The sequence below is a fragment of the Amborella trichopoda genome, chromosome 9 (assembly GCF_054954075.1).
Source record: "Amborella trichopoda isolate Santa Cruz 75 chromosome 9, AtrichopodaSantaCruz75HAP2 v2.0, whole genome shotgun sequence".
NCBI classification, from domain to species: domain Eukaryota; kingdom Viridiplantae; phylum Streptophyta; class Magnoliopsida; order Amborellales; family Amborellaceae; genus Amborella; species Amborella trichopoda.
The window spans coordinates 50725743-50752648 of record NC_142344.1 but is presented as its reverse complement, the minus strand read 5'-3'; the positions used below and the strand labels follow the sequence as shown (position 1 = coordinate 50752648).

At 34.0% G+C, this 26906-nt stretch overlaps 1 protein-coding gene, 1 non-coding gene and 1 pseudogene across 2 annotated transcripts; 1 reads left to right on the top strand and 2 right to left on the bottom strand.

Annotated features, from left to right (window-relative positions):
- The first annotated feature begins 6673 nt into the window (after positions 1-6673).
- On the top strand, positions 6674-8034 carry LOC18441662 (BURP domain-containing protein 2). Its single transcript, XM_006851888.2, has 2 exons — positions 6674-6783; positions 7137-8034. Exons 1-2 carry the CDS (start codon positions 6736-6738, stop codon positions 7740-7742), a joined length of 654 nt encoding a protein of 217 aa, XP_006851950.1. The 5' UTR covers positions 6674-6735; the 3' UTR covers positions 7743-8034.
- A 6604-nt stretch (positions 8035-14638) lies between these two features.
- Positions 14639-15345, bottom strand: LOC148780636 (dirigent protein 22 pseudogene; annotated as a pseudogene).
- Positions 15346-23625: 8280 nt separating this feature from the next.
- On the bottom strand, positions 23626-24171 carry LOC18436608 (dirigent protein 22). Its single transcript, XR_016041397.1, has one exon. It is a non-coding gene; the product is annotated as a dirigent protein 22 (transcript).
- Positions 24172-26906: the final 2735 nt, after the last annotated feature.

Genomic DNA, 26906 nt, shown 5'->3' with positions numbered 1-26906 from the left:
CTTTGCGGTCTCTGATTTATCAAATATTATACATGGACAAATGACTGGTATACTATGCTCCCTCAGGAACATACTATATATTTACCCCCTAGAGCAAAACCCCAACTTGGGTTTTCAATTTGAAGTTTCAGGATCTATCTAATTATAACTAGTTGATTTTGTTCAAGGAAAAAACTTAAATTTTGAGTTAATAAATATCTAGATCATTCCCTTTATGTTCAGCGAAAAAATAGATTTTGAGTTCATCTTAAATCATTCCCTCCAAAAATTGGGACGGTTCCTGTATAATTGGGATTATATTTTGTTTAGGCACATACATAAAGAGTGAAAGTTGAAATTTTATTTTATTTGAGGTCGTTTGCAGGATTCTAGAAATCACATCCCTAATATTTAAGATAAAAAATTATATCTCTAGAGTAAACTGATCCATTGCAAAACTATTTAATGTATAGATGTGGAATCAATAGCTATAATTTATACGGCGTTATACTTCATGCTTATTTTGGCAAAGGGACACATTTAACAAAGGAAAAAGTTTACATAAGGATGCAACCTTATAATGTAGAACTACGAATGTATCTCAAAAGTCTATCAGATAGCTTTAATGTTGAAAAACCCTTTGATTGATCATCTCGACATGGAGATATATGATCATGAAAATAAAAAGATTTTAAGTCTCAAAAATAGTGCATTTTATAACATATTATCTACACCGTCCATTTTCAAGATTTTCATATGTTTATAGATCTACTTGATTTTAACCATTTTTAAAATTTAAAATTCTATAATTAGATATAAACATAAATTCTCTCGCCTTTTCATTAACTTCAAAGGTCGCTGAGGGCACCAACAATAGAGAGCACACCCATAGAGGAAAAGGACCATGTAGAATGAAGGGTGGCAGCGGGCCGGGCCAGGACCAGTGCAAGGCGCTGTCCCCATAGGCCGGCCATGACCATGTTAGGGCCAGGATGAGCTAAAAATGAACAAAAAACAAAAACAAGGAAAGAGAACCAGGCTGGGCCAGGCTGGCCCTTAGGCCATAGTGTGTGGCCCATGGGGCCTACACTTTTAGGGTCGGACCAAATGGGCTGTGTTGGGCCACTCAGTCCATTGCCAGCCTATGTAGAACGATTACTAAAGAGTAACTTTTCAAGCATGTATAGCCCCCTACGGGAGCACAATAAAATATTTGTTTAGGGTTGCAAATGGGGCCCTAGCCTAAGCAAGTTCAGGGACCTTTGGCTACTTGGGGTTGGCTGTCCTAGCTTCAGTCCATTTCATACTTGACCTGACAAAAATAAATAAAATGAAAAATAAATAAATAAATAAATAAAACGTATAACCAAATAAAACCTTGAGCCAGGGGCCATGGCTCCTAGGCCTAGCCCAACCCAGCCGATCCCAACTCGGCCTTAAGGCTAACATTTGTGCCCTAGGCCCGGGTCAGGCAAACCAAGTAAATTCACGCCACCTGACTCATTGTCAAATAATCGTAGGGCATGATTTTCCTCACGCACAAATATAGAATGTGCGATTTTTGTTCTTGTTATTTTCTTTATTGGTCTCCATTGAGGTTATGTCCTAAAGATTTGAGGTCCCAAATATAGTTCTAGAGTTGAATGGGTCGGATCAGGTCCGGATCCACCAGGATACTGATTTGGATACGAAAATTATACATGGGATTTGGATTTGGATCCGGATAGGATCCAAAAAGAATTATATATATATATATATATATATATATATATATATATATATATATATAAACAATAATATATAACAAACAAAACAAATACAATATAGCATATATGTGTATATATAATAATATATAATATATTAATAATTAGGTTGGATCTGGGTCTGATCCAGATGGGATCCACCTGTATCCAAATCCGACTCTGCAAATCTAAATCTTGGATCCATACCTGGATCCAGATAGGATCCAACATTCGGATTTCAGATCCAAACCGAGTAAATTCTCAACCCTAGTCTAAGAGTTGACTTTGAGGGAGGAGTCTAGGATATGATCCCGAGGAAGCATTAGATCTTTTATCTAACATTTTTATATATAGGTTATGGTTGCAATTTTCAGAATTTTCTATTTCCCTCAATACTTGACATCATAATAACTAGTCACGAATGGTGTATAGCAACTAGTGTTCACAAAATTGAATTGAAATGGTTAACTGGACATGGGGCTAGGAGCGGTTAGAATCGGAACTGAACTAACAGGTCCGGTAGAATTTTTTTTATAAAAAATAGATCAAAAAACCCCAAAAAATAAAAAATTTTAAAAAAGAAAAAAAACATATATTTAGTGTATGTTATCTTATTATCTACATTTATATTTTAAAGAAAAATTGAAATAATTTTTATATAAATTAATACATGAATACCTGTCATTCACGTATTTCAAGTTCCTCAAGTCATTGTATCTAGCACTCCTACCAAAACACCTTCTTCTGACCAGCTACCAAAAACATTTCTGAGACTCAAAAACATTTTTTGTTATATCCATACATCTCGAGGTCAAGATGATCAAGTAGGGGGTTTTCAACATTAAAACAACCTTTCTAATAGATTTTTGAGGTGCATATGTAATTCTACATTTTAAGGTTGCAACCTTACATAAACGTTTTCCTTATATAATAATTAAATAAGAGAAAATAAAATTCAAGATAGAGAAAGATAGGCATACCATATCGAAGATTGAGTTTTCATTTTTAATGAGCGAGAGAGATTTCCATATCAATTATTATCTCCACATTGTTTCCATATCTTAATTTGAGAGAGAGAGACGACATTCATTTCATATCTTAATGAGAGATTTCCATTAAGAGAGGCACAAGAGAGAGATTTCCATATCCTCCTTATCTCAACATTGTTTCGTCCAATTCTTTTTAAAACCTCCTAAAGTTGGTAACTATTAGAACCTGTAACTTTTTTTTTGTTTTTGTTTATCCATCCCTTTCCTAAAAGTTGTACATGCAAGTCATACCTAAAATATTTTCCCCTATTTTTTGGTTCAAACCTCTTAAAATGGGTACCTACCCCAACTCAACCCCTATTGTGCCCAATAATCACGAGAGAGAGAGAAAGTATCGACAATCTAAAATATGAGAAATATGAAAATTTAACCTTTTTTATTATAATAATATAGGAAAGAGCAATAAAATTTATCTTATTATATATTTATATATATATATATATATGAAAAATCTTCTCAATGCCTATAGGTGAAAATACCATGTTAGTGAACCCAGGTGGAATTGTCATATATACCTCTTCATGTAAATCGCCATGTAAAAAAGCGTTATTTACATAGAGTGGATGAAGATTCCAATTGTCAGATACCATGTTAGTGAAGAAATTAGTAATTGAAGAATTGTTTCATATTGTTCACTTTAATAATAGTTTGTGTACAGAATATACACCGGATAGTAATAACATAAATATCTAATGGTAAAGAAGACTAAGTCTTGAGTTTGAATGGTTGTTGGATGAAGTAACGATGTATATCCATAATATATATCTAAGTGAAATGGTTCTTGAATGAGGTGATAATGTATACCATATATATATATCAATGTATATCCATAATACATTGGCACCTTATTTGAACCAAATATAGGTCAGTCACTTAGCAGCACAACCACAACTAGGGGGTAGAGTTTTGTGTGATTGATGGAAATCAATGTCAATTAACGCGAGGAGACATTGTCATGGCACAAGATTCTCTTCGAGATCGCTTCTTCATTCTTCATTCAATGGGATGGACAATTCTAGAAGATTATACAAAAGCCCGAGTTGGGAGTTCTCCAAAGCTTCTAACCATGTACCTAGTCCCCTTCTTGGACAAAAGACCCAGAATTTAAAGCTATTTAATACCCTAAACTAGTCATATTAGACACCTCTGAGCCTAATAAATATAGAAGACTAATCCGTACACCAAACCGACATATAAAAAACTAAAAACTAATGCCCTAAATTCCCAATGTTTTATACCCTTAAAAACTCATTCAAATCAAATTAAACTTGATTCCAAATAATAAAGAAGATTGTAAGCTTTCGAAGGCTCCAAAAATCATTCAAATCTAACATATAGTTATGGCCTAAAAAAGTTTGTCAGAAAAATTTCATTTTCGTCCCTGCACAACTCTACACGGGTTGCGTGGTTGAACCCATGACTCGCGGCGCATCATGAACATTTTTAGGGTCATAAAAATTGTCCAAACTATTCTCGAATCTTCTGAAACTTGGCTTATGGGATGCTTTGGGTCGGATTTTGGACCGTTTTGGCATTTGAAATACTAGGAATTCAAGCAATTATTATTTGAAAGATGCCCTAGATCCAAGGCTATATAAAGCCCCTTCCCTTCAGAAAGTCATCTAAATAATTCCAAAATCCTTAAAAAATCCTAGATCATCAAATAGAAAATCCCCTTAAAAGTTAGGAAACCCAAAAAATTAGTAAAATAACCTAAAAACCTTAAAAAATTAGAAAAATCCCTACAACCTAAAAAATATAGGAAAATTTAAGGCAAATCCTTAAAAATTCCCTCTAGCCTAAAAACCTAGATCAAGAAACCTCAAAAAAAGCTAAATTAGAAGATCTTAATTCTCTACAAGACTGATTTCCAACAAAAAAATCTCTAAAAATTCCCTACTTCAAAACCCTTGGAATAGGATCCCTAAATCCCTTTCATGCCCATTCTTCAAGGCAAAAGAGAAGGCACAAAGTTGTAAGCAACTGGGGTTCTCATGCAAGCCCTAACTCTATGTTTCGGATTTTCAAGCATGTATTTCACCTTTTTTTTTATTTGATTATTTAATTTTCTATTTTACTCTATTTTCCTTTCGCTTAACTTATTAAATCTTGATTTTAAATATTAATTCGCTGTGAACACTCAGCTAGCACTACCGACTATTCTAAAAGAGGCCCGGATCCATATGGATCTAAACTTGTTTTAGACTCGTAATTTGACCAATCCCCACGATTGTTATCGATCTCAACTTTAATCGCTTTGAGCACAAATTAGAGCAGATCTCATTCGAGGTCTTGCAGATTTGGCATGCAAACAATATAGTAATTATCGTAAAGAAAAGTAGTAATTGCCTTTACCACCTTGACTCAACTTTTTTTTAGCAACTTGATTCAAAATTCTTTACCACCACCCCCAACCAATTGTTTTATTGTAACTTTGACCTCAAAACAAAGTTTTGTAGTAAATACCTCCAAGTTAAAAAGTCATAGTTCTTTGGATCTAAGTGCCCACCCCTTGGTTGTTGAATGTTGGATCTAAATGCCCACCTCTGTAAATGTGGTCTAGCAGATTGGTGCCACGGTCCGACAATTATGATGCCTCAGTCCAGCACTAGTAATGTGGTTTGACATATTGTTGCTAAGGTCCGGCAGCTTTGTTAGTCCCGTGCGATGATGCCTCGGTCAGGCATAGAGGTCTAGTAGCTTTGTTAGTCCAGTGCGATGACGCCTCGGTCAGGCATAGAGGTCCGGTGGTTTTGTTAGTCCAGTGCGATGATGCCTCAGTCAGGCATAAGTTGCATGCGGTCCGACTGATTGTTATTGTTCCCCAGCAGTTACTATGTTATGCTTCCGGTCTGGCAGTAATGTGGGTCGGACCGTCTTTGGTAATTGAGCTCTAAGGACATGTGGTGCCTTTATGTATGACCAAGGGTATTTTCGTCGTTCAAATTATGACATTTTGAATTGGGGAATCTTTATTATAAAAGTTAAGTTTGGGGTAAAAATTGTGATAAAAAAATTGATTGGGGGGAAGTGGTATAGAAAGTTGAGTCAAGAAGGGCTTTTATAATTTTCCCTTGCTTATAATGCAAAGAGGTCGTAATCACGATCAATTGTTAGATGGTGAAATTAGACGGTTGGAGGTGTTCTACTAACTATTTTAAAAATTCAAAAAGGATTTTTTCAAACATTCACCCCCATGCTGGCTTATATGACATCTGCTACTAATAGAAGGCCTTCATGTATTGAGTGTAAACAATACTATACACAATTCTTTTCAATCTCATTAAGAATAATGATACCCTTCCGCTCTCATATCGTTGAAACAAAGTCTAGATCACTCCTAATGAAAAACCATAATGGGTTTCAATATTATGAGACCATTTACCATTGTTATAAGGATGTACCAATTACTACTAGCTATTAGATATCAAATTGAATAACTTGGGATATATTAGGAAGTTCGAGAAATTTTTTTCAAACTTTGGATTTAGTCAATACACTTATAACCACTTGATTTAAAATCAGACGAACTAGAGTGATGGTGACCTTCTTATACTAAAAGTAAACAATCTCTTTGTATAGTTTTCTGAATTACATTATGAGACTTTACCAGAAATGACATATTCACTGGAAAGAGAGACGTAGAGAGAAGAACAAGTCATAAGTTTGGAATCCAAAGCCTCTAGGTGCTTTATTTAGCAACACAAAAGACAGTCCTTATCATTTTCCTTTGCAAAGGAATCCAAAGCCTCCAAGTGCTTTATTTAGCAAACACTTATTACCGTTCTTATCATTTTCCTTGCCAAAGGCCGCGTGTCCAACATGCGTATGTAACGCTCTCTCTGTCCACAACAAACTACGCCCCTCTCTCCTATATAAATATATAAATTTGGAGAACTCTCTCCCTCATGGCCCACGAAACACATTCATAAAACCAGCCTGTTTGCTTTGTAATCTTTACAAACATGAACATGGACAAACTGCCTCTTGCATGTGTACTGCTTCTCCTCATGGTAAATCATCCTTTGCATATTCAAAATCAAGATTACTATAGAGCATTAAGATTCTTTTTTTTTTTTTTTTTTTTTTTCTTTAGTAACATTTTAGTTGCATCCTTATTACGTTCGGCTTCGTTGTATACTTGTCGGTTTATTGCTTTGGACGGCGGAAGTCAACGATTCGAATCGTTTGAGTTTGTCCCAGAAAGCTCAAAGAAGCAAGCTTAACTTTTTTTTATCTAATATGAATCGTGGTTCCCACGGTTTCAAAAACATACACCAATGTAATATGACAGTGGATTGCACTACGACTATGCTTTACTATACGCTTCAATGTTTTCTCACTTCTTGTTGTCCACTACTTGCAGGGAACACTAAACCTGTACAACGTACTGGCAACACCTGAGAGCTACTGGGAACAAGTGTTCCCGAAAACTGCAATACCCGATTTTATTCGTGCCCGTCTTCATCCCATACCTATAGGAGTGGTGCCTATGACTGCAGACAATCGAGATCCGCGATTCTTCTATCCTGACTCCTCACATAAGCGTGACCCTAGGCAAACCACATTCTTCTTAGAGGAGGAGCTGAAAGTTGGAATGAACAGAGTTCTTTACTTTCCTAAATCCGACTTTGCGTATGCCGCACCTTTCCTTGCTCGTGAGATCGCAGATGCCATACTCTTCTCACCAGCCGAACTTCCACAAATCCTAAAGCGCTTCTCATTGCCTACTGCCTCTGTTGAGGCTAATGCAGTGCGTGAAACCTTAGCATGGTGTGAATCTCTAAGAGGCAAGGCTCAATGCCTAACCTCTTTAGAGGCTTTAACTGACTATGCAACTCGATCCACTATGGACCGCAGCATTACCACGCTCCACACTCATATCGACAAGGATTCTGGGCTCCAAGCTTACACCGTGAAGCGAGTGGAGCACAAGGTTGCGACGCCTGTACTACTGCCACCATGTTGGTGAGGGCAAAATATATGAGGTGAGGTTGGAAGGAGAAGATAAGAGCATAGTGGAAGCGATTGCAGCCTGCCACTCAAACACTAGGACTTGGCACCCACATTCATTTGCTGCTCTTCCCGCAGGGGTGAAGGCGGATCACAGTTTTGCTTGCCATTTCTTACCTGACGCCCAATTGTATGGGCCTAAGTCCCTGAACCTTGATTGGAATAATTAATCCGCTTATTATGGTTGGCGTAGCAATCATGTATGAGATGGATGGCTTTTAATTAAATTCTTGTTATGCGCAGTTTGCCAATTTGCTTCTTGGTTTCCTTTTTTTTCTCTTTTCTTTGGTGAGCTTTATTAGCGTTTAATTAGCACAAAGTATAGGATTCAACTCCTGGACTTGTATATCTTCTGGATGAGATACCGTGTCAAAAAGGCCTACTGGTGTCTCTATAAATTGACATACATGCAGGCGCAGCACACGTGTTAAATAGTGTAATTACCTGGAGATTCAAAATTCATCAAGGAGCTCCATTAGTCTGATGTTCTACATATCGGACCATTGCTTCTTCTTCTTTTTTCCCTTTCTATTTTTTCCAATTATTCCCCTCAGTCTGATGTTCTGAATTTCGGGCAGTATTTTATTTTATCTTTTAATTTTCCAAAGTTTAAAGCAACACAATCATTGTAAAACTCAAAATTTATGGATGTGGGACACAAAATTTGAAAATATTAACTTGATAGTCAACATATAATGCAGGTGCTTGTGTATGCTTTCATGAATATCCGAATACAAATGCACTATGGAACTAATTTAGTAGTGTTTAATAAGCATCTATTTTCATCACATTGTGGTTTAGGTCATATTGTTTATTTTAACATTTTCATCTCTTAGAAAATGTTAGCTTCTTCAAATGGACTAAATAAAAGGAGCTATGATGATATGTTTTTCTTTCTTTTCTTTTTTTAAGTGATTTATGTACCAACGCTAAAATTTTAGGTCTATTACGAAATGCACCACTCATTTGTGGAAATTACAAACAATATCAGTCAACCCACTTTTTTTATTTTTGTCAAAATTGCCCATCGATCAACACGAATTTTGATTTATATTTTTTGGATTTTTTTGTTAGTAGGGCAATGCCCCAAGATGTTGTATTGCAATGCCCCGAATGTTTTTTTTTATTTTTTTATTTTCTTATTTTTCTAATTTTCTTTGGAAAATTTTACGTGGCTTAACTCAGATTCATCGGTCGGACCCAGATATTCAATAATTATCATCATAACACTTTTCCAACTATTTGGTCCTCATTCAGTATGTTGTTTTAATTGCCAATTTGCTTCTTGGTTTTCTTTGAGTTCCCCTTTTCTCAGGTGAGCTTTGTGTTCGCTTTTTCCCGTGGACTTCTATATCTTATTGACGAGCTAACGCGTACGACTACTTTCTCTAGAAATTAACATACAGGCCACCTGTGAACATTGTGGAAGCCAAGCAGTCAAGGCTGGAAGCTTGAACTATGGACTATGAAATTCATAATCATAGTGGTTCAAGGTCTGGAGCCTTGGATGCGAGGCTTGCAAAATGTTTATACAAGCCAAGCAATCTGAGTCCTGGAATCATGAACCAATCCTTGAACTAAAATTCATAGTACAGAGATTGGTCTGACGTTTCTTACCTCTGACTTCTTGACTCACACAATCCTCACAAAAACCAAGCTGTCGGAGGATCTAGACATCGATCAGGTCCTTACACTTCACAAAACTAATAGATAAAATAAAAAAGCGGTCCGATGTTTGGATTATTGGATAAAAGGGAAAAATTAAAAGGAATAAAAATTTATGCTAATGTCTCTCTAAATTACTCTTAAATAAGAAGTACCCCCAAAAGTTAGAGTTTTTGCCATACCTTTTTTTCTTCCAAGTTTAATTTATATATATATATATAGGAAAAGCTCCTGTCAGCCCATGGGCTCATGGAACATTGTAAGCTCAATGGCCCTGATTGAATATGGACCGATCCAATTATCACAATTGTATTTCGTAATTGAATTTTAATTTTTTTCAACAAATTAAAATTACTTGAAATTTGGAGAGTCAATTATTCAATAGTAGTCGAATCTAATAAAAATATAAAAACAATAATTCGTATAATTAAATTGATCAAAATACCCCTAAAAATTTCTAGAGGTATTTTGGTCAATTTGTTTTATGTGAATTATTTTTTTAATATTGTATTAGGTGTGCCTTGATGAGAAGAGTTTATGCTCCAAATGTCATGCTATTTGGATTTATATAAAAAGTATTAAAATTATATTACTGATGTGCAGTCATGACTGTGAGATTGGCCCAGATGCCATTGGGCTTACATTGTTCCAAGTGCCCATGGGCTCACCCTAGCATCTTCACATATATATATATATATATATATATATATATATATATATATATATATATATATATAGAGAGAGAGAGAGAGAGAGAGAGAGAGAGAGAGAGAGAGAAAGAGAGAGAGAGAGGAAGATGCTACAAAACACCTATAGGCAAAAATAAACAGTGATTTCGCCTACCTTTATCACCGTCTAAAGTTCATCGCATGGTCACGATTGTCCAGTAGTGATTTCTTTGTATTTTTTTTATACAAATCAGAATAACCTGAAATTTGGAATGTGTGTTCATAAAAAGTAGGTGAATCTATGAAAAATACCAAAAAAATATTTTAGTTAATTTATTTTTTGCGAATTTTTTTTTCTATATTTTTATTAGATGCATCTCACTAAGATATATGCACGTTCCAAATTTTAGGTCATTCCAATTAGTAGAAAACAAATGAAAATAAAACACTATCAGATAATCGTGACCATGCGATGAACTTTGGACGTTGATAAGGGTAAGTGAAATCACTGTTCATTTTCGCATATAAGTGATGAGAAGATTTTTCTTATATATATAGGAAATGCTGAGATTAGCCCACTAACTCATATGAACATATGAGCCCAATAGCCCTGATTGAATCTGGGTCTATGTGACGGTCACGACCTCATTTCTTATTTGAATTTTAATGTTTTTTCTACAAATTCAAATAATTTGAAATTTTAGGCATCCATTCTTCTCATCAAAGCACACCTAATAAAACTACTTAAAAAATAACTTTCAAAAAATAAATTGACAAAATGTATCTAAAACTTTTCTGGGGTATTTTTATCAATCTATTTCTTGCAAATTAATTTTTTGATATGTTTTTAAGATTCTCCTATTCTTGAATAACTCATACCTAAAATTTCAATTTATTTGGATTTATAGAAAAAATTAAAATTAAAATTCAAAATGATGTCTTGACCGTCAGATCAGCCCAGATTAAATCTTTGCCGTTGGGCTCATATGTTCATATGAGCTAAGTAATTCAGTAGGGAAGACATGCCCCTACTTGTTTTTTCAATAGATTAGGGAGTTACATTTTAAAGGTGTTAAATTGGGGGTGTCAACGGTAAGAATGGATACCACAATGTGGTAATTTGGTGTGGGGATGCTAGCACCAAAATTCCAGCCCCTTTCCTAAGTTTAATATTTTTTTTGCCCATAAGTTGTTCCAAACATCTTCGGACATTTAAAGTTGGCTCCCCCAACCCTGCAAACATCAACTTCGGGCCTTTAATGTTTGAAGTTGATGACCTTTTTTTGGAAGATGATTTTACGAGTGTTTTGATTACAAACCTCAAATTCAGATCTTCAAGGTCTGAAGTTGATGTTTGAAACATCTTGTGAATTTTTGTTGCAAGTATCAAATTCGGAAATTTGAATTTTAAGGGGAAAAAAAAACATCGGACATTCAACGGCCGAAATCGTGATAATATAAGGACTAAATGGACTTTAACTTTTCTAGGAACATCAGCTTAAAAATTATGTTCAAATTGAAAAATACAGTAAGTCAATTGGACCAATTCAATGGCTAAGTTTCATAAGGAGAAAAATTAAATGTCGAGACATTCAATATTATACTAGTTTCACACATGCGTTACGCATGTAGTTTAATGCTGTGAAATAGAGCAACGCAATACTAATCTATAAAATGGAAAAAGCGAGGTTCTAAACAATCAACTTCGAGCCCACCTAAAAAATTTCACTAGAAAAATTTCATTAGAGGGGGTTGTTTTGATGCGTAAGATTCATGTTCATGAGAAAAAAAATTAGATTTCAAGTTTTGAAATGGTGCATCTTGTAACGCATTTTTGGAGCATCAATTTTAAATATTTTCACGTTTTCATAGATCTGCTAGATCTACACTATTTTTGAAGCTTTATAATTAGAGATGAATATATATTTTAAGGCTATCACAAAGATTTCCAGTATTGAAACCATATTTCTCGATACTATTTGAAGGTGCGCTCTATTATGATTTTTTAGAGCCTTGCCTCTGTAGCCGTTTTTTTTTTTTTTATCAAGTTTAATCTTTTTTTCTCATAAGTTGTTCCAGACATCTTTGGACATTTAAAGTTGGCTCCCCCCAACCCGCAAACATCAACTTCGGGCCTTTTATGGTTCGAAATTGAAGTTTGTGACCTTCTGTGAAATTTTGTTGCAAGTATCAGCTTTGAACCTTAAGATTTTAAGAAAAAAAAAGATTAAACATCAAACATTCAAGGGTAGAAGTAAAAGTAATACAAGAAAAGAAAAAAAGGAGCTGAAAAAAAACATGAATCTAAACTAAAACATTTTGTGGGATTTCTGAATGTTGGTAATTTAGAATGGGGAAATGGTTTGATAGGGCTACAGCCCTGTCAAAATAAGTAAAGCCTCACTCATAACTCATCATGAATTGTAATTCAAGCAATGGAAAACTTTTACATCAATCATCTCGGCTTGAACATTATTGTCGTGAAGAAAAATTAGGATTTAAAGCTCTAAAAATAGCATATATTGTAACAAATTATTTAGACCGTCCATTTTGCCCCAAAAATAAGTGTTTATAAATCAGCAAGATCTTTATATTTTTTAAGTTTCGAATTTTATGTCAGTGTTGGAAAATTGATTTTAGAACCATAATAGAGATTTCTGCTACTGAATAAGGATTTAAGATGATGCTTTATTTTGTTTTCATGCTTTATAAAAACTTCATCCTTTAGAATGATATTATCATAAATTTTGTTAGTTTCTATAGTATAAACTAAAAAATTGTACATATTATTAGTTTCTTCTTAAAGTTGTTTTCAGCTACCTATTCAGTTTCTAATCGGTTATGTATGTTGATAAAACTACCTCTTAATGTTTAATAAGCTATTTCTAATAAGCAGAAAACAAGCAATTTAAAAAAAAAATAAACAACCATGTAAAAAAATTTATTTGTGAAAAATGACCAACTGCAGAATCTTACTAATAGTAAGAAAAAAAGAGAGAAGGATTATAGTGTACCTTACGGCATGTCTATTCGAATTTATTAAAAAATTTTCGAGTAAGAAATTGTCTGTATCTAAGTTTGAACAATTGTAAGTTCTGTGGAAAAATTTTTGTATACTTTTGTAATTGTAGAGGTATTTTTGAATTTAATCCAATCTCTTGACCGTAGTGTAGTTTGTCTTTGTTTTTATGGGACTTGGTAAATTTAGTCATTCCACCTGTGTATACATATATAAAGCAGATGAGGTTACAAACCGTCCTAGACAACGTATGGAAAAAGGAATGTTTGTTTTACGTGAAAATATTTTTCAAAAATTATTTTACGTGAAAATATCCGTTCATATGATTAGATGTGAGAATATTTTTATATTAATTATTCTCCATACATCTTTTCACGCAAAGGAATTCATTCACGTGAAAATATTCCCTAGAAAATATTTCCGCACGCCTTTGGCTGAATGCAAAATCCATTGAACTCAACGAATGCAGGGTGACGACTTACTTGTTTCTAGATCTAGTACTTCGTAGCTTCAAAGGCATACTGGTTTCGAGAGCTTGAATTTATTTTTTGATTCGGTTTTGAGAAACAACATTGATTTAAAAAAACAAAAGAGAAATTTATGAAATTTTTCTCGATACTTAGTATTATTAAATAAACGAAAAGGTTTATATAAAATCGAGGATCTAAACAATCAAATTAGAGCCTACCTTAAAAATTTTACTAGAAAAGGTTGTTTTGATTCCCGAATATCTTCAAATTGATCATCTTAACATCAACATGCATGGACATGAGAAAAAATTAGATTTCAAGTTTTGGAAATAGTGCATCTTGTCACACAGTTTTGGACAGTCAATTTTCAAGATTTTTATAGATCTGCTTGATCTACACTATTTTTTATGCTTTAAATTTTATAATTAATGATAAAACTATATTTTAAGGTTGCCACAAAGTTTTCCAGTATTGAAAAAATGTTCTCGACACTATTTGAAGGTGTGCTCTACTTTGATTGTTGAGTGCCTCGGCTCTATACAAACTGCACCCTTAATGACATACCCACATAATTTTTTATTTTACATAGTTACCTTTTTTTTTTTTCTCCCTTTTTTTTATTCCTAAATTGTCCCCTCTTTGGATTTTTAAGATCCGAAGTTACAAATTTTATTTTGATTTTGGAGATCAAAACAACATCTTTTAGTCAAGTTTGATTTTGGATCTTGAAGATCCCAATTCACATTTGGCTTTATATATAGAGGCCCTATTTCAAAGTTACACGCGTAAAATTGAAAATTGAAAATTGAAATGAAATTCTTTAATTACACTAATTTAAGGCATATTAGCGTAAATTTCTCAAAAATAAAAAATTCTTAATAAAAAATATATATAAAAGATCGAGGCCCAAACATTTAATTAATGATGATGAGATACCCGGACAATGATAAAGGCAAGACGGCTAACTTAATGAGATGCTATGTCTTTTTGTCCAAATATTAAAACATTAATTGATAAATTTTAACAAAATTGGTAAACAACAATCCCTTTTATCTCATACATGCTGAATTTGTTATTCTCTCCAAATAGAATTTGCGCCATAGCTGACAACACCAGTGAAATAAGAAGCTAGTAATTGATCACAGTGACATTATACTCCACGGTCAATGAGCCGGTGGCCAACAAAATAGTCCGGAGTTGTGCATAGCCCTGAGCCAGTCTGAAAACTCCATTTCCACCCACCACAGACATCTCCCTCACATCCTGCAGTATAGGGTTCCTCCCGACCACCGTGAGCGTGCTTCCGTTGAATTCGCCATCCGTGAACACAAAGTTGAGCGCCATGATGAGGCTGAACTCAGTCTTAGAACAAGCTGCTTGAATTCCCTGTGCCCTGCCGATAAGCTTCGACGTGAGGTTGGGGCCTTCTGTTAGTGGGTCGTCAGCGACGTATACGCTACCGAAGCTGGTTGGTGACGTTTTTGTGCTATTTGCTTCGGCCACGAGTATGGGGGTGGGGTTTGATCCTTTGCCCACTTCATGGAAGTAGAAGTGGAGGTGACTCACCTTGGGTTGGCCCATGCCTACGGTCTCTCTCCAGTCATCTGACATGGAGGTGGCTATGGCCAAGAAGAAAAGTAGCAACGCCACTGTAGGTGCTCCTTTCATCTTAGATAGATCTTGAATTGAGTTACAGAGGGGTGAGGCGTGCTCTTTATACTCCATGTCCTTTACATAATCCCCAATTTGTATAGGGTTGGTCTAAATAGAGCCCGGGACTGTGCATAAATAAAATAGGGGCACAAATGGTGGTCCACAAGACTTGTAAGATGGTTGACTAAATAAAGGCCCATTTATGGTAGACTAAAATGGGATTGTATACAAAGAAACTATTTACTTTTGATAAGGTTACATATACTTACAACCAAATCATGTGAAAATCTGATAGCTCGAGTGTGCTTCAAAGTTCGAGAAAATTACTTTTGAAGTTTGAGCTTGGTCAATGAAAAAAAGTATAGCAAATTAATTTTACTTTCAATGGTCAAGGTTAATTGTGAGTACCTTGTACTAAAGATAAATGATTTCCTTGAATAATTTTTTATCTAAAATTATTTCAAGTGGATTTTCGTTTTTATTTGAATATTTTCATATCATCTTTGATCTATCTTATGAACAACTTTGAAAGAAATAGTTTTATGTCAAGCCCTATTTTTGATGGGAAAGGTTTATATAAGCGTGCAACTTTAAAATGTAGAACTACAGATGCACCTCAAAAATCCATTGGAAAAGGTTGTTTAAATATTGAAAAACCCTCTAATTGATCATCTCGATGTTCATGTATGACTATGAAAAAAGAAAGGATTTTGAGTCCCAGAACTGATGCATCTTACAACACATTATCTAGACCGTCTATTTTCAAGATTTTCATATGTTTATAGATGTACTTGATTTTAATCATTTTTGGTGCTTAAAATTTTAAAATTAGATATGAAAATAGATTATGAGATAAGACTATTTGTACATCAAAATTATATGCTATGATAAAATTTGGAGGTGCGCCTTAAATGGATTGTTTAAGTATGCAACCTTATAGAAACCACACCCATATTTGACTGTTGCTCAAATAGAAGATCAAGAGTTATGAGGGGAAATTCATATGGTACATTTTTTTTAGCACCATAAACAGTTTAGTTTGTTTTTTTTTGTCTTTTTTTTTGCTTTTTTTTTTTTTTGTTTTTTGTTTTTTTTTTTTTGCTTTTTTTTTGTTTTTTGTTTTTTGTTTTTTTATTTTAAGGTTGATCTAAAGAATGAATCAAAGTAATCATAAGTTATTTCTATCAAAAGAATATCATATGTTTTTGGAAAATGGATCACGGGTTCATGGTGATACGTTGGTCTTGAAGGGCCACAAAATATTTCTCTTATAAATTAATTGGAAATTTATCGGAATACCCTGTAAATACGAAATATTTAATATTTTACCCATTTGCAACTATTCTAACTCAACACGATGTGTTTTTCTATGCGTATTTTGAACTTGAAATATTCATTTTTCTAAATTAATGGAAAGCGTGCGATCATCGTGCTTGGAACGTTCAATGTCTTTAAAGCTAAGCAGTCATTAGAGTAGCATGTGATAGTTTTGGTGATCTTGACAATTTCTTTCTTTGACAATTAATTATTATGGAAAAGTATAATATGATCCAAGATAATATTCGATCATATTGTAGGTTACCCTAGAGTAATTTATATACTTTTTTTTTTCATGTTAATTTTTTTTAATATATGTCATTGACATTCATCCAATTGTCCAGGTTCTTCTAATTTTAAGCTGATGATTTTTTATATGTTTTAAGCGTATCCTATGGAGAGGGCCAAGTGGCCGGTCGGCACATGTCGTAGATGGTTGAAGTAGCGTATAATGTGGAAGAGACACATGTACCGACAAATGTAGGTCAAAAGTAACAGCAATATGGATTATGTATAGGGAAAAGTATATTTAGAGCGAGGCATTAAATAACTAAATTTAATCCTACCACAAAAATTTCATTAAAATGGTTGTTTTGATGTCCAAATATCTTTAAATTGATCATCTAGACATCAAGATGCATAGACATAAGAAAAAAATGCATTGAAAGTTATGAAAATAGTGTATTTTGTAATACATTTTTGGACCGTCAAATTTTAAGTTTTCATAGATATATCGATATGCATTATTTTTTAAGCTTTAAACTTTATAAATAAGTATAAAAATATATTTTAAGGCTATCACAAAGATTTCCAATATTAAATCCACATTTCTTGACACTATTTGAAGGTAGGCTCTAATTTGATTGTTTAGAGCCTATGCTCCATACAAACTGTACCCTTACATATGGGAAAAGTTTATATAGAGGGGAGGCTCTAAACAATCAAATTGAAGTATATCACAAAAAATTCACTATAAGAGGTTGTTTTTATGCCCAAATATCTTCAAATTGATCATCTCGACATCAAGATCTATGGATATGAGGAAAAAAAAAAGATTTCAAGTTTTGGAAATAGTTTATTTTGTAACAAATTTTTGAACAGTCACTTTTCAAGATTTTTAAGTTTTCATAGATATGTTGATCTACACTATTTTTTAAGCTTAAAACTTTATAAATAAAGCTGAAAATATATTTTAAGGCTATCATAAAGATTTTCAATATGGAAACCATGTCTCAACGCTATTTGAAGGTAGGCTCTAATTTGATTGTTTAGAGCCCAGGCTCATTACAAACCACACCCTATATATAAGAAAAATGAGGAAAATGAGTTATGTAATTAAATCGATGATTTGGTTATGGTTTTCAGCCACTAAGGAAGGGAGGGGGGGGGGGGGGCAAATCTCAGCATTCTCATTATGCTTGGAGGTAGGAGTTGTCGTCCCAATTCATTTTGGTCACCACCGTTGGCAGGTACTTTGAAGCTTAACTTTGATGGTAGTTCCCTAGGTAATCCAGTTATTGCAGGTATTGGTGGGGTGCTCAGAAATGGATGAGGTAATGTTATTTTTTCTTTTGCTGGTCCCATTGGTTGTGCTACTGCTAATAAGGCTGAACTAAGTGCAGTATATCATGGGTTGAAAATTTTCAAGGAGATGAATTGTAGGGATTCTGTTTGGATTGAAGGTGACTCCTTGATCGAAGGCGACTCCTTGAATGTAATAAAGGGAGCAGTGGATGCCTTGGGAATTGCGTTCACTTTGGCTTAGGGTTATGGATATCTCTCTCTCTGTCACAGTTTTTTTTTATCATGTTTACCCGTGAAGCTAATTCTTTAGCTGATGTATTGGCAAATGGGGGGGGGGGGGGAGCTTCTCTCTTTGGTTATTTTTTATTCTATAATTGGTTTCTAGAGATTAATAAAAGATCGAACATTTGTCAAAAAAAAAAAAATTGATTTGATAGGGCTGTAGCCCTATCAAAATTAGTAATCCTCACCTCATAACTTATTGAAAATTGCAATTGAAGCGTTAAAAAACCTTTACATATTGTATCTTGGCTTGAAAATTGCAATTAAATTATTAAAAAATCTTTATATGTCCTATCTTGGCTTGAACATTAGGATGGTGAAAAAAAATAGGATTTTAAGCTCTAAAAACAGTGTATATTGTAAAAAATTATCTAGATCGTCTATTTTGTTATAAAAATAAGTGTTCAAATATCCGAAAGATTTGTATCATTTGCGAGTTTCAAATTTCATTGTCGGTGATGGAAATTGATTTTAAAGCGATGGACAGTTCTGTTGCCAAAAGTGCTTTCTAGACGAAGATTTGAGATGAGGCTTTCTTTTGTTTTCATAAAGCCTAGGCCTTGTAGCAACCTCATAGAAATAAGAGATGCACTTTCCATAACGCCTATGATTTATTGGAAAAAAAGAGAAAACAATAGAGCCTCACTTTGAAGGAAACTGGTTTGATAGGGCTTTTACCCTATTCAAATAAGTGAAGCCTCACCTCATAACTCATTGAAAATTGCAATTTAAGCATTGTAAAACCTTTATATCATTCATCGCGGCTTGACCATTATGATTGTAAAAAAAAAAAGGATTTCAAGCTTTAAAAATAGTATATATTGTAACAAATGATCTAAACCGTCCATCTAAAATAAGTGTTCATAGATTCGCAAGATTTGTACCAATTTTTAAGTTTCAAATTTTATTGTTGGTGTTGAAAATTGAATTTAGAGCCACCATAGTTATTTCCAGATGAGAATTTGAGGCGAGGCTTTATTTTATTTTCATAAAGCCTAGGCCTTATAGAAACTTCATCCCACTAAACCTCATTCGGCAAATACTTTGGGGTGTTTTAAAATCTATCTCCACTACTGGTTATAAAATTTGTAGTTCAAAAAATGGTATAGATCTTGGGGATCTGTAAACACTTATTTTCAGGATGAAATGGATGGCCTAGATAAAATGTTACAGTATATATATATGCTAATTTTAGTACTTGAAGTCTTGATTTTCACCATCATAATGGTGAAGACCAAGATGTTTGATTTGAAAGTTTTCATACTCCAAAACTCCAATTTTAGATAAGCTTTGAGGTGACGCTTTACTTATTTTGTTTGGATTTATGGATGCAGCTCCTGCAAGAGTCATGAAGCCTCTTTCTCTTTGCTACTTGGATAGCATCCCGAGTGTGATCGTAGTCCATCTTTCATGTCACGTCGCGAATCATGGACTTGTGGTCACTGAAGATCATCATGTACCCTCATTGCATGGGGTTGCATCTCAATGGAGTTCTTCAATCAAGCTGCTCCCTTTTGTGGCCGTACAACTAGTGCCACACATTTGAGTTCTATGGGTGAAAAAAATTATAGTATGTTGTTCCAGCTGGCCCGTCAAACACCAGTAGTTACTCCCACTGGAATGTTGAGTTTATCTGGATCTCCTACAATAGAATGCATGTAAATCTGAATATCCAAGTAATTGAAACAATTGTGGGACTTTTGAAGCGCCCACTCAATTATAACACATATAATATGTATTTTCTCAGCATTCTCATGCCTATGTCATGAAGTAGTATAACAAGCCTTATGAGAAAAAAAAAAAAAACTCAATGCCCGTTGGTTTTGCCATATGCAAAACTTTCTTAAACCATAAAGGTTCAACCACACTAATCTCTTGGTAGTAAACCACACAAACCAAGTTATCTTATCCACACAATATGTGTCAAAGAGGCCTACCAAGACGGCCTTCTCTATAGTTCATGGTATTAGGTAATCGATGATTCCAACAAACTAACTCACAAGACATATGATCGATACTAAAAAATATGAGTCATGACATATGGGTGTTTAAAACTATAGTATAGACAAAAGACACTTTCTCCTATCTTTATAAAATACTTTCAAGACTCGATGTTTTTCCTTTTTATCATAACTCTTGATTTGGTATATTTTCACAAGCAATAGTTAGAAAATAACATGAAGGTTTGAATGATTTTCTATGACGAGTTAGTGGACCTCGCAAGTTTAAGGGGTTTTCTCAAAACTATAACTATTGACCTAGGTCTTTTTGCTTAAGAGGTCCAATCTTCTTTCAAATGAACGTATTCAGTCTTCAAAATCAATTTACCATATACACCTTTGCTTATTTATTAAGTTATGTTACAGACAACAAACATAAATCTATCTTACGATTTTATCCAAAACGAAACACGACTAAAAGTTGTTTATCAAAATCTAACAAATATACAGATATTTTCTCGGCAAATATTTGGAGACTTTAACATGAGATCCTCAACATATGCAACACCCCATATCACCATAAATTATCGAGAGGATGGTCAAAAATATCGGGTTCCATTGAAACACTCCAAATATGCTACATATTTGATTGAGTCATATCCATATCTCATGTTTGATATTTAGGTCCATAGATCTTGATCAAACTACATCTCCATGTATTTTACTACCTTAATTAGTTCATACAATCACAAAGAGGCTCAAAAACACTTGGTAATAAAAAACTGGCTCTTTTAAACTTGTTAGTCCCTATCAACTAATGTCCATACCATACATACATATGTACAAAACTAGCCAAGTTATAAATGAAGCATAAAGAATGATAAATAAATTAATGAATCCTCTTTATTTATATGACCTTACCATGCAATGTGGGATAGATTTCATACCTCGTAGTGTATGGTACCGGGGCTTACTTGATCTTGGATTTTCTTACTAACGAATTTTGGTAGTATTCGGAGAGCACACAACTGATGGAGAATCACATGGTCATCAAAGTGTCCATCTTTTCGGTCTTTGGATTTTCCCCTTTTTATACCATGAAAAAACACTCTTCTTCATGCCATCACTCCAAAAATCACAATTTCAATTCTCTTTATCGATCTTTAGAGTTTCTATACAGCCACTGTCTCTTTACATATCGCTTCACTATGAATATGCTTTTACATGTATTGTGTTTCTACTATTTTTTACAGTTCCCAGATTGAGCACCCTTCATATAGAGTGTCATGTCTCTCCAACATTGTATTACCTCTCTCTGAGTTTTACTGTTATAAACCATACTCATGACACACTATAAAACTTGAACGAGTCCTAAAAAGGCATCTATTATGAGCAATACAAAGATGCGCCTTAACAAATATTTTTTCTTGAGACCATTTTTGTTGCAAACTAGACTCAAAACTAAAACTAAACATTATGGTGTGAATCCCAAATAGTATTTTTCTACATGGAAGTAAATAAGTGACATTCATGTCGTAAAATATGTTATACTGCAGAATTCTAAGATAAACTCTATCTTGTAAAATTATATTTTCTCTCTATCCACTTGGAGTTTCCCTTTTAAACTTCTTTTATTCAAAAGTAGACACAAAAGGGCAGTAATTATCTTTCTGCGAACCTCATATCCCATTGTTAAGTAGACTTGTCAAAAATGGATATTTACATCTCAAACAAACACACCAAACCGCATAAATTCAGGATGACTTTTTTCCAATAAAGAAATATTTTTCTTTATTTCCCATGGATATTTCTCTCTCAAATAATTATTTTTAGATAGTAGACTCAAAATAGCACCTTAAGAACTCAGTGTGGACCTCAAAACATTATGTTAACAATAGAAATAAAATCATGACATTCATATCACTGAAACAGTTTTCATTGTAGAAAACAACACTTGCTCATACTTCAATAAAAGGACCTTATCTTTCAAACCGCAAGTGATATCTTCATAAATTTTTTTTTTTTTTTAAAGTAAATTCAATTTGATGAATTACAGGAAAATATAACTGAGAAATAAAATTATTTTCATGGTGAAAAATTTCACAGAATTCAATGTACAGTTTCTGAATTTTGCAGGTTCAGAATTGACACCTCTTAATGATGAGTCCATAACACTCAATTCCCCGTAATCTCCTACTGAAATTTTGTAAGAAGATCCTACTCTAAAAAACATAAGTATCGTTGCGGTATATATTAGAGAAATATCTCTTCTTCTTATTCATATCAGTGCTCCAAAACAATACAGGAAACCCTATTTTGCAGAGTACATTTGCGGCATAGGAATCATGCCAATAATCATTTCAGAGGTTTCCCATAGGACAACAAAGCCATTGTCTTTCAAATGTCTGGCTTTTAACTCATAAAAATAGTGAAACAAAAGAGATATGATAGCATGAAACCTCACTTTGATACCAATGAAAGTTAGGCAAGGTGATCTAGCATAATGTATATAGTTTTTAATTTTTTTTCTTTTCACCGACTAGAACACTTACAAATGTCCAAATACAATAAAACTCTATTGAATAAACAAATAAATAACCAAAAGTAGTTCTGACATGCTGCTATTAATTACAACATCATTTATTCAATAAATAAAACCAAAACAATGCTTATGAGAAATAAAATCTAGCAAACCACAAAGCAAGATACGAGAGGATTACCTCAACCGGACTTAGTACACCTCACAATGGGTCTCCTCCTCTAATGGTGTACGGATCAATAGTCTAGCTCAGATCTTAGAAAGATGGGCAACTCCGACCTCATCAAAGGATAACCCATAAATCTTCATCGGTGGCCAGGTAATAGGGTTTTTCAACTCGATTGACCTAGCACGTCAAACGAAATCTGAGTATCGGCAAGCATTTACCTATCTCGATCCCTCCCTTTATCCCTCAAGATCATATTCCCTCGGTCCCTCAAGACCATATTCTCTTGGTCTTTCAGAATCATTCCCCCACTGAAGTTGTTTGTTCGGGTATATCAGATATTGATTACATGCTTTCGTAAGGCCTTTAATGGCACTAAAGTTCAGCACATTCAATGACTCAATTATTCATCATCAAACATTCACGAACCTTGACATGTGTACACCCTATGCCCATCCATACATATTAGCATAGCACTCTCAAACAAGAGCTTTGTAAAGGAGAAACAACACAAGAAAATTTTATTTAAAAAAAAAACAAATCAAGGAAATTTCATCAGTCATAGAATCATTCTAAAATGATACATGAATGACATTTCCTCAGTAGTGGATAACGGTTACATTGTAGTGCTCTATAGCGTTCAGAGTTGTTGTATCGTTGGAGTAGGTTTGTTTAACACCATAGCCATGAGCCAGGCGGAAGGCTCTGGTACCTCCAATAATCGACAACTCCCTCACCTTAAGCGGAACTAGATTCCTCCCCATCACAATGAGAGTGCTACCTTTGAACTTGCCATCTGTGAATACTAAGTTGTGGGACTCGAACAAACTGAGCTCAGTTTGGGATGTGAAAGCATACAGGCCTTGTGCCTGACCAATAACCTTGGATGTGAGCTTCGGTCCTTCGGTCAAGGGGTCGTCAATAACAACGACTTCGCCAAAGAGAGTGGGCAAGGCATTTGCCGTGTTGGCTTTGGCCACGGTCACTGACGTAGGCTTCTTTGCGACATGGAGGTCATGTAAGTAGGAATCAAAGCAGCTCACTTTTGGTTCACCTAGGCCTAGCTGTGCTTGGCAAATGGGCATGGAGGAGAAGAAGAGCAACAATGAGGCCATGCCGGTGGCTAATGCTTCGTTCCCTCTCATCTTGGATTCAATGAGATGTTTGATGAAGGTAGTTTCTTTTATACATGGCCCGGTCTAAAAACTCGGTAATATCTGTGAAAAACCTTACCTTAAAAAAAAACAAAACAAGTATTTGGGAAAAACCTTATTGCCAGGTTATGTTGGTGGATGGCGTGATGAACTAGAAAAGAAGGGTCTTTTTGCAATTGTTTCACTTGGAATTGCCGTTCAAATATTTGGGGAAAGCTCTCATTTGATTTGGGATATACTAGTTATTATATCTTTCTTTGATTTTGATGTTGTTATTATATTCTTTATTTTATGTGTGTGGTTTTGCTTATAGCCTAGGCTCTAAACAATCAAATTAGAGCCTACTTCAAATAGTGTTGAGAAATGTGATTTCAATATTGGAAATTTATGTGATAGTCTTAAGATATATTTTCATATTTATTTATAAAGTTTAAAGCTTCAAAATATCTTGAAAATTGAAGGTCCAAAACTGCGTTACAAAATATACTATTTTCAAGACTTGAAATCTATTTTTTTGTCATGTCCAGATATCTTGATGTTGAGATGATCAATTAGAAGATATTTGGGCATCAAAGCAACATCTTCCAACGAAATTTTTGAGATAGGCTTTAATTTGATTGTTTAGAGCCTTGGTTCTATAGACTTTTCCCTTACGGGGAATAATGTGGTCGTGCCTTATTAATTGAAGCCTTTAGATGCAAAACACTTGTCTTGACCATCCTGCCCTCCTCCGTTTACTAGCAATATTTTTCTCAAACGTGTAAAACCGAACTAAAAAGAAGAAGAAGTAGAAACATGTAATTAATGGATGGAAAAAGTTTATGTAAGGATGCAACCTTATAATGTACAACTACGGATGCAGCTCAAAAATCCATCAAAAAAGGTAGTTTTAATGTTGAAAAACCCTTTAATTGATCATCTCGGCATCGACATGTATGACCATGAAAAATACAAAGATTCTAAGTTTCAGAAATGGTGCATTTTACAACATATTATTTGCACCGTCAATTTTTAAGATTTTCATATGTCTATAGATCTACTTGATTTTAATCATTTTTAAAATTTAAAATTTTATAATTAGATATAAAAATAAAATTTTAAAATAATCTTAAAAACATTTTATATCAAAATTATATATTATGATAAAATTTGAAGGTGCACCTTACCTCTACAGCTACGGATGCATCCGTATGCAAACAGCACCATTAATGGATATGTATGGGTGGGATGTAAGATTAAAGATACTCTGTAGAGAGAAAATCCTATCATTGGGCAAGTGGCATCTAGTGGCGAGCAATATTTTTGGCACAGCTCTTATTGTCGAGTCGTGATTTTGATGGTTTAAAGTACACAACATGCTATAATTTTTTTGATGTTTTTTACATGTCATTTTAGATGAAACTGGGGCATATGTAGTTTTCAGTGGGTACGCTGTTACAAAAACCCCTCTTATAAAATAAAATAACCAAAGTGCCCCCAACAATTTTAACGGGTACGTGGTTATTTTAGTTTATTAGAGTCATTTATTTTTTATTTTTAGATAGTGAATCTTATTGATAACTACACGTCCCAAATATATAAAAAACTAAAGAAAGAGACCGTGCTTAATTGGTTAACGCTCGGTGATTTGTACCACATGTATCAATTTGAAGAATCAAAATGGTGGTATTTTTGAAATAAAAAAAAGGTAAAAAGGCTATATACGCTAAATTGAAGAAATTCTTTAACAACACCAATTTAGGGGTTAGTAGCTTAAATTTTTCAAACCAAAAAACGCATCCTTAATAAAAAATCGATACAATGCGGCATATTCTAGGAGCCCAAACTATGTAGTTGAATAAATCTTTCTCTATATGTTACGGGTCGAGGGTTCCTTCTGCTTCTCCTTCTTCAAACTCCGTTCGGTTCGAACGAAGGAATCCAATACATATAATCCAAATTGGATCAAGTTCTATCGTTGATCAGACATTTTTATATGAACAGTACAAATCGGTTTTGTACTGTTCATATAAAAATGTCTGATCAACGATAGAACTTGATCCAATTTGGATTATATGTAATGGATTCCTTCGTTCGAACAGAAAAAGCAATGATCATTATAAAAAAAATAAAAAGGCTATACACGTATAATTGAGGAAATTGGTTTAACAACACTAATTTAGGGGTTAGTAGCTTAAATTTCTCAAACAAAAAGAACACATCCTTAATAAAAAAATTGTAAACTATCGAGCACTCCAAATATTCAATAAATGATAATGAGACTCCCTGATGATAAAAGGCAACACGGCTAACTTGATGTGACTTTGTCCTATGGAACATAGAGGATTAAGATTTAAGGGCTTTTTGTGGTCCCTCGTCTTCTTCATTCCCCTCAAGAAAGATGTCTTCGAGGCAAAATTGCATCCATCGCGATTCTCATCAATCAAGTAATGCCACACCACAAATTACAACATTTATTGATGAATCTGAAGAAAGATATTGGTAGACAAGAACCCCTTTTATCATAAAAAGCTAGCAATGGATCACAGTGATTTTGATTTTGGAGATCAAAACAACATCTTTTAGTCTAAGTTTGATTTTGGATCTTGAAGATCCCAATTCACATTTGGCTTTATATATAGAGGCCCGATTTAATAGTTACACGCGTAAAATTGAAAGTTGAAAATTGAAATGAAATTCTTTAATTACACTAATTTAAGGCATATTAGCGTAAATTTCTCAAAAAT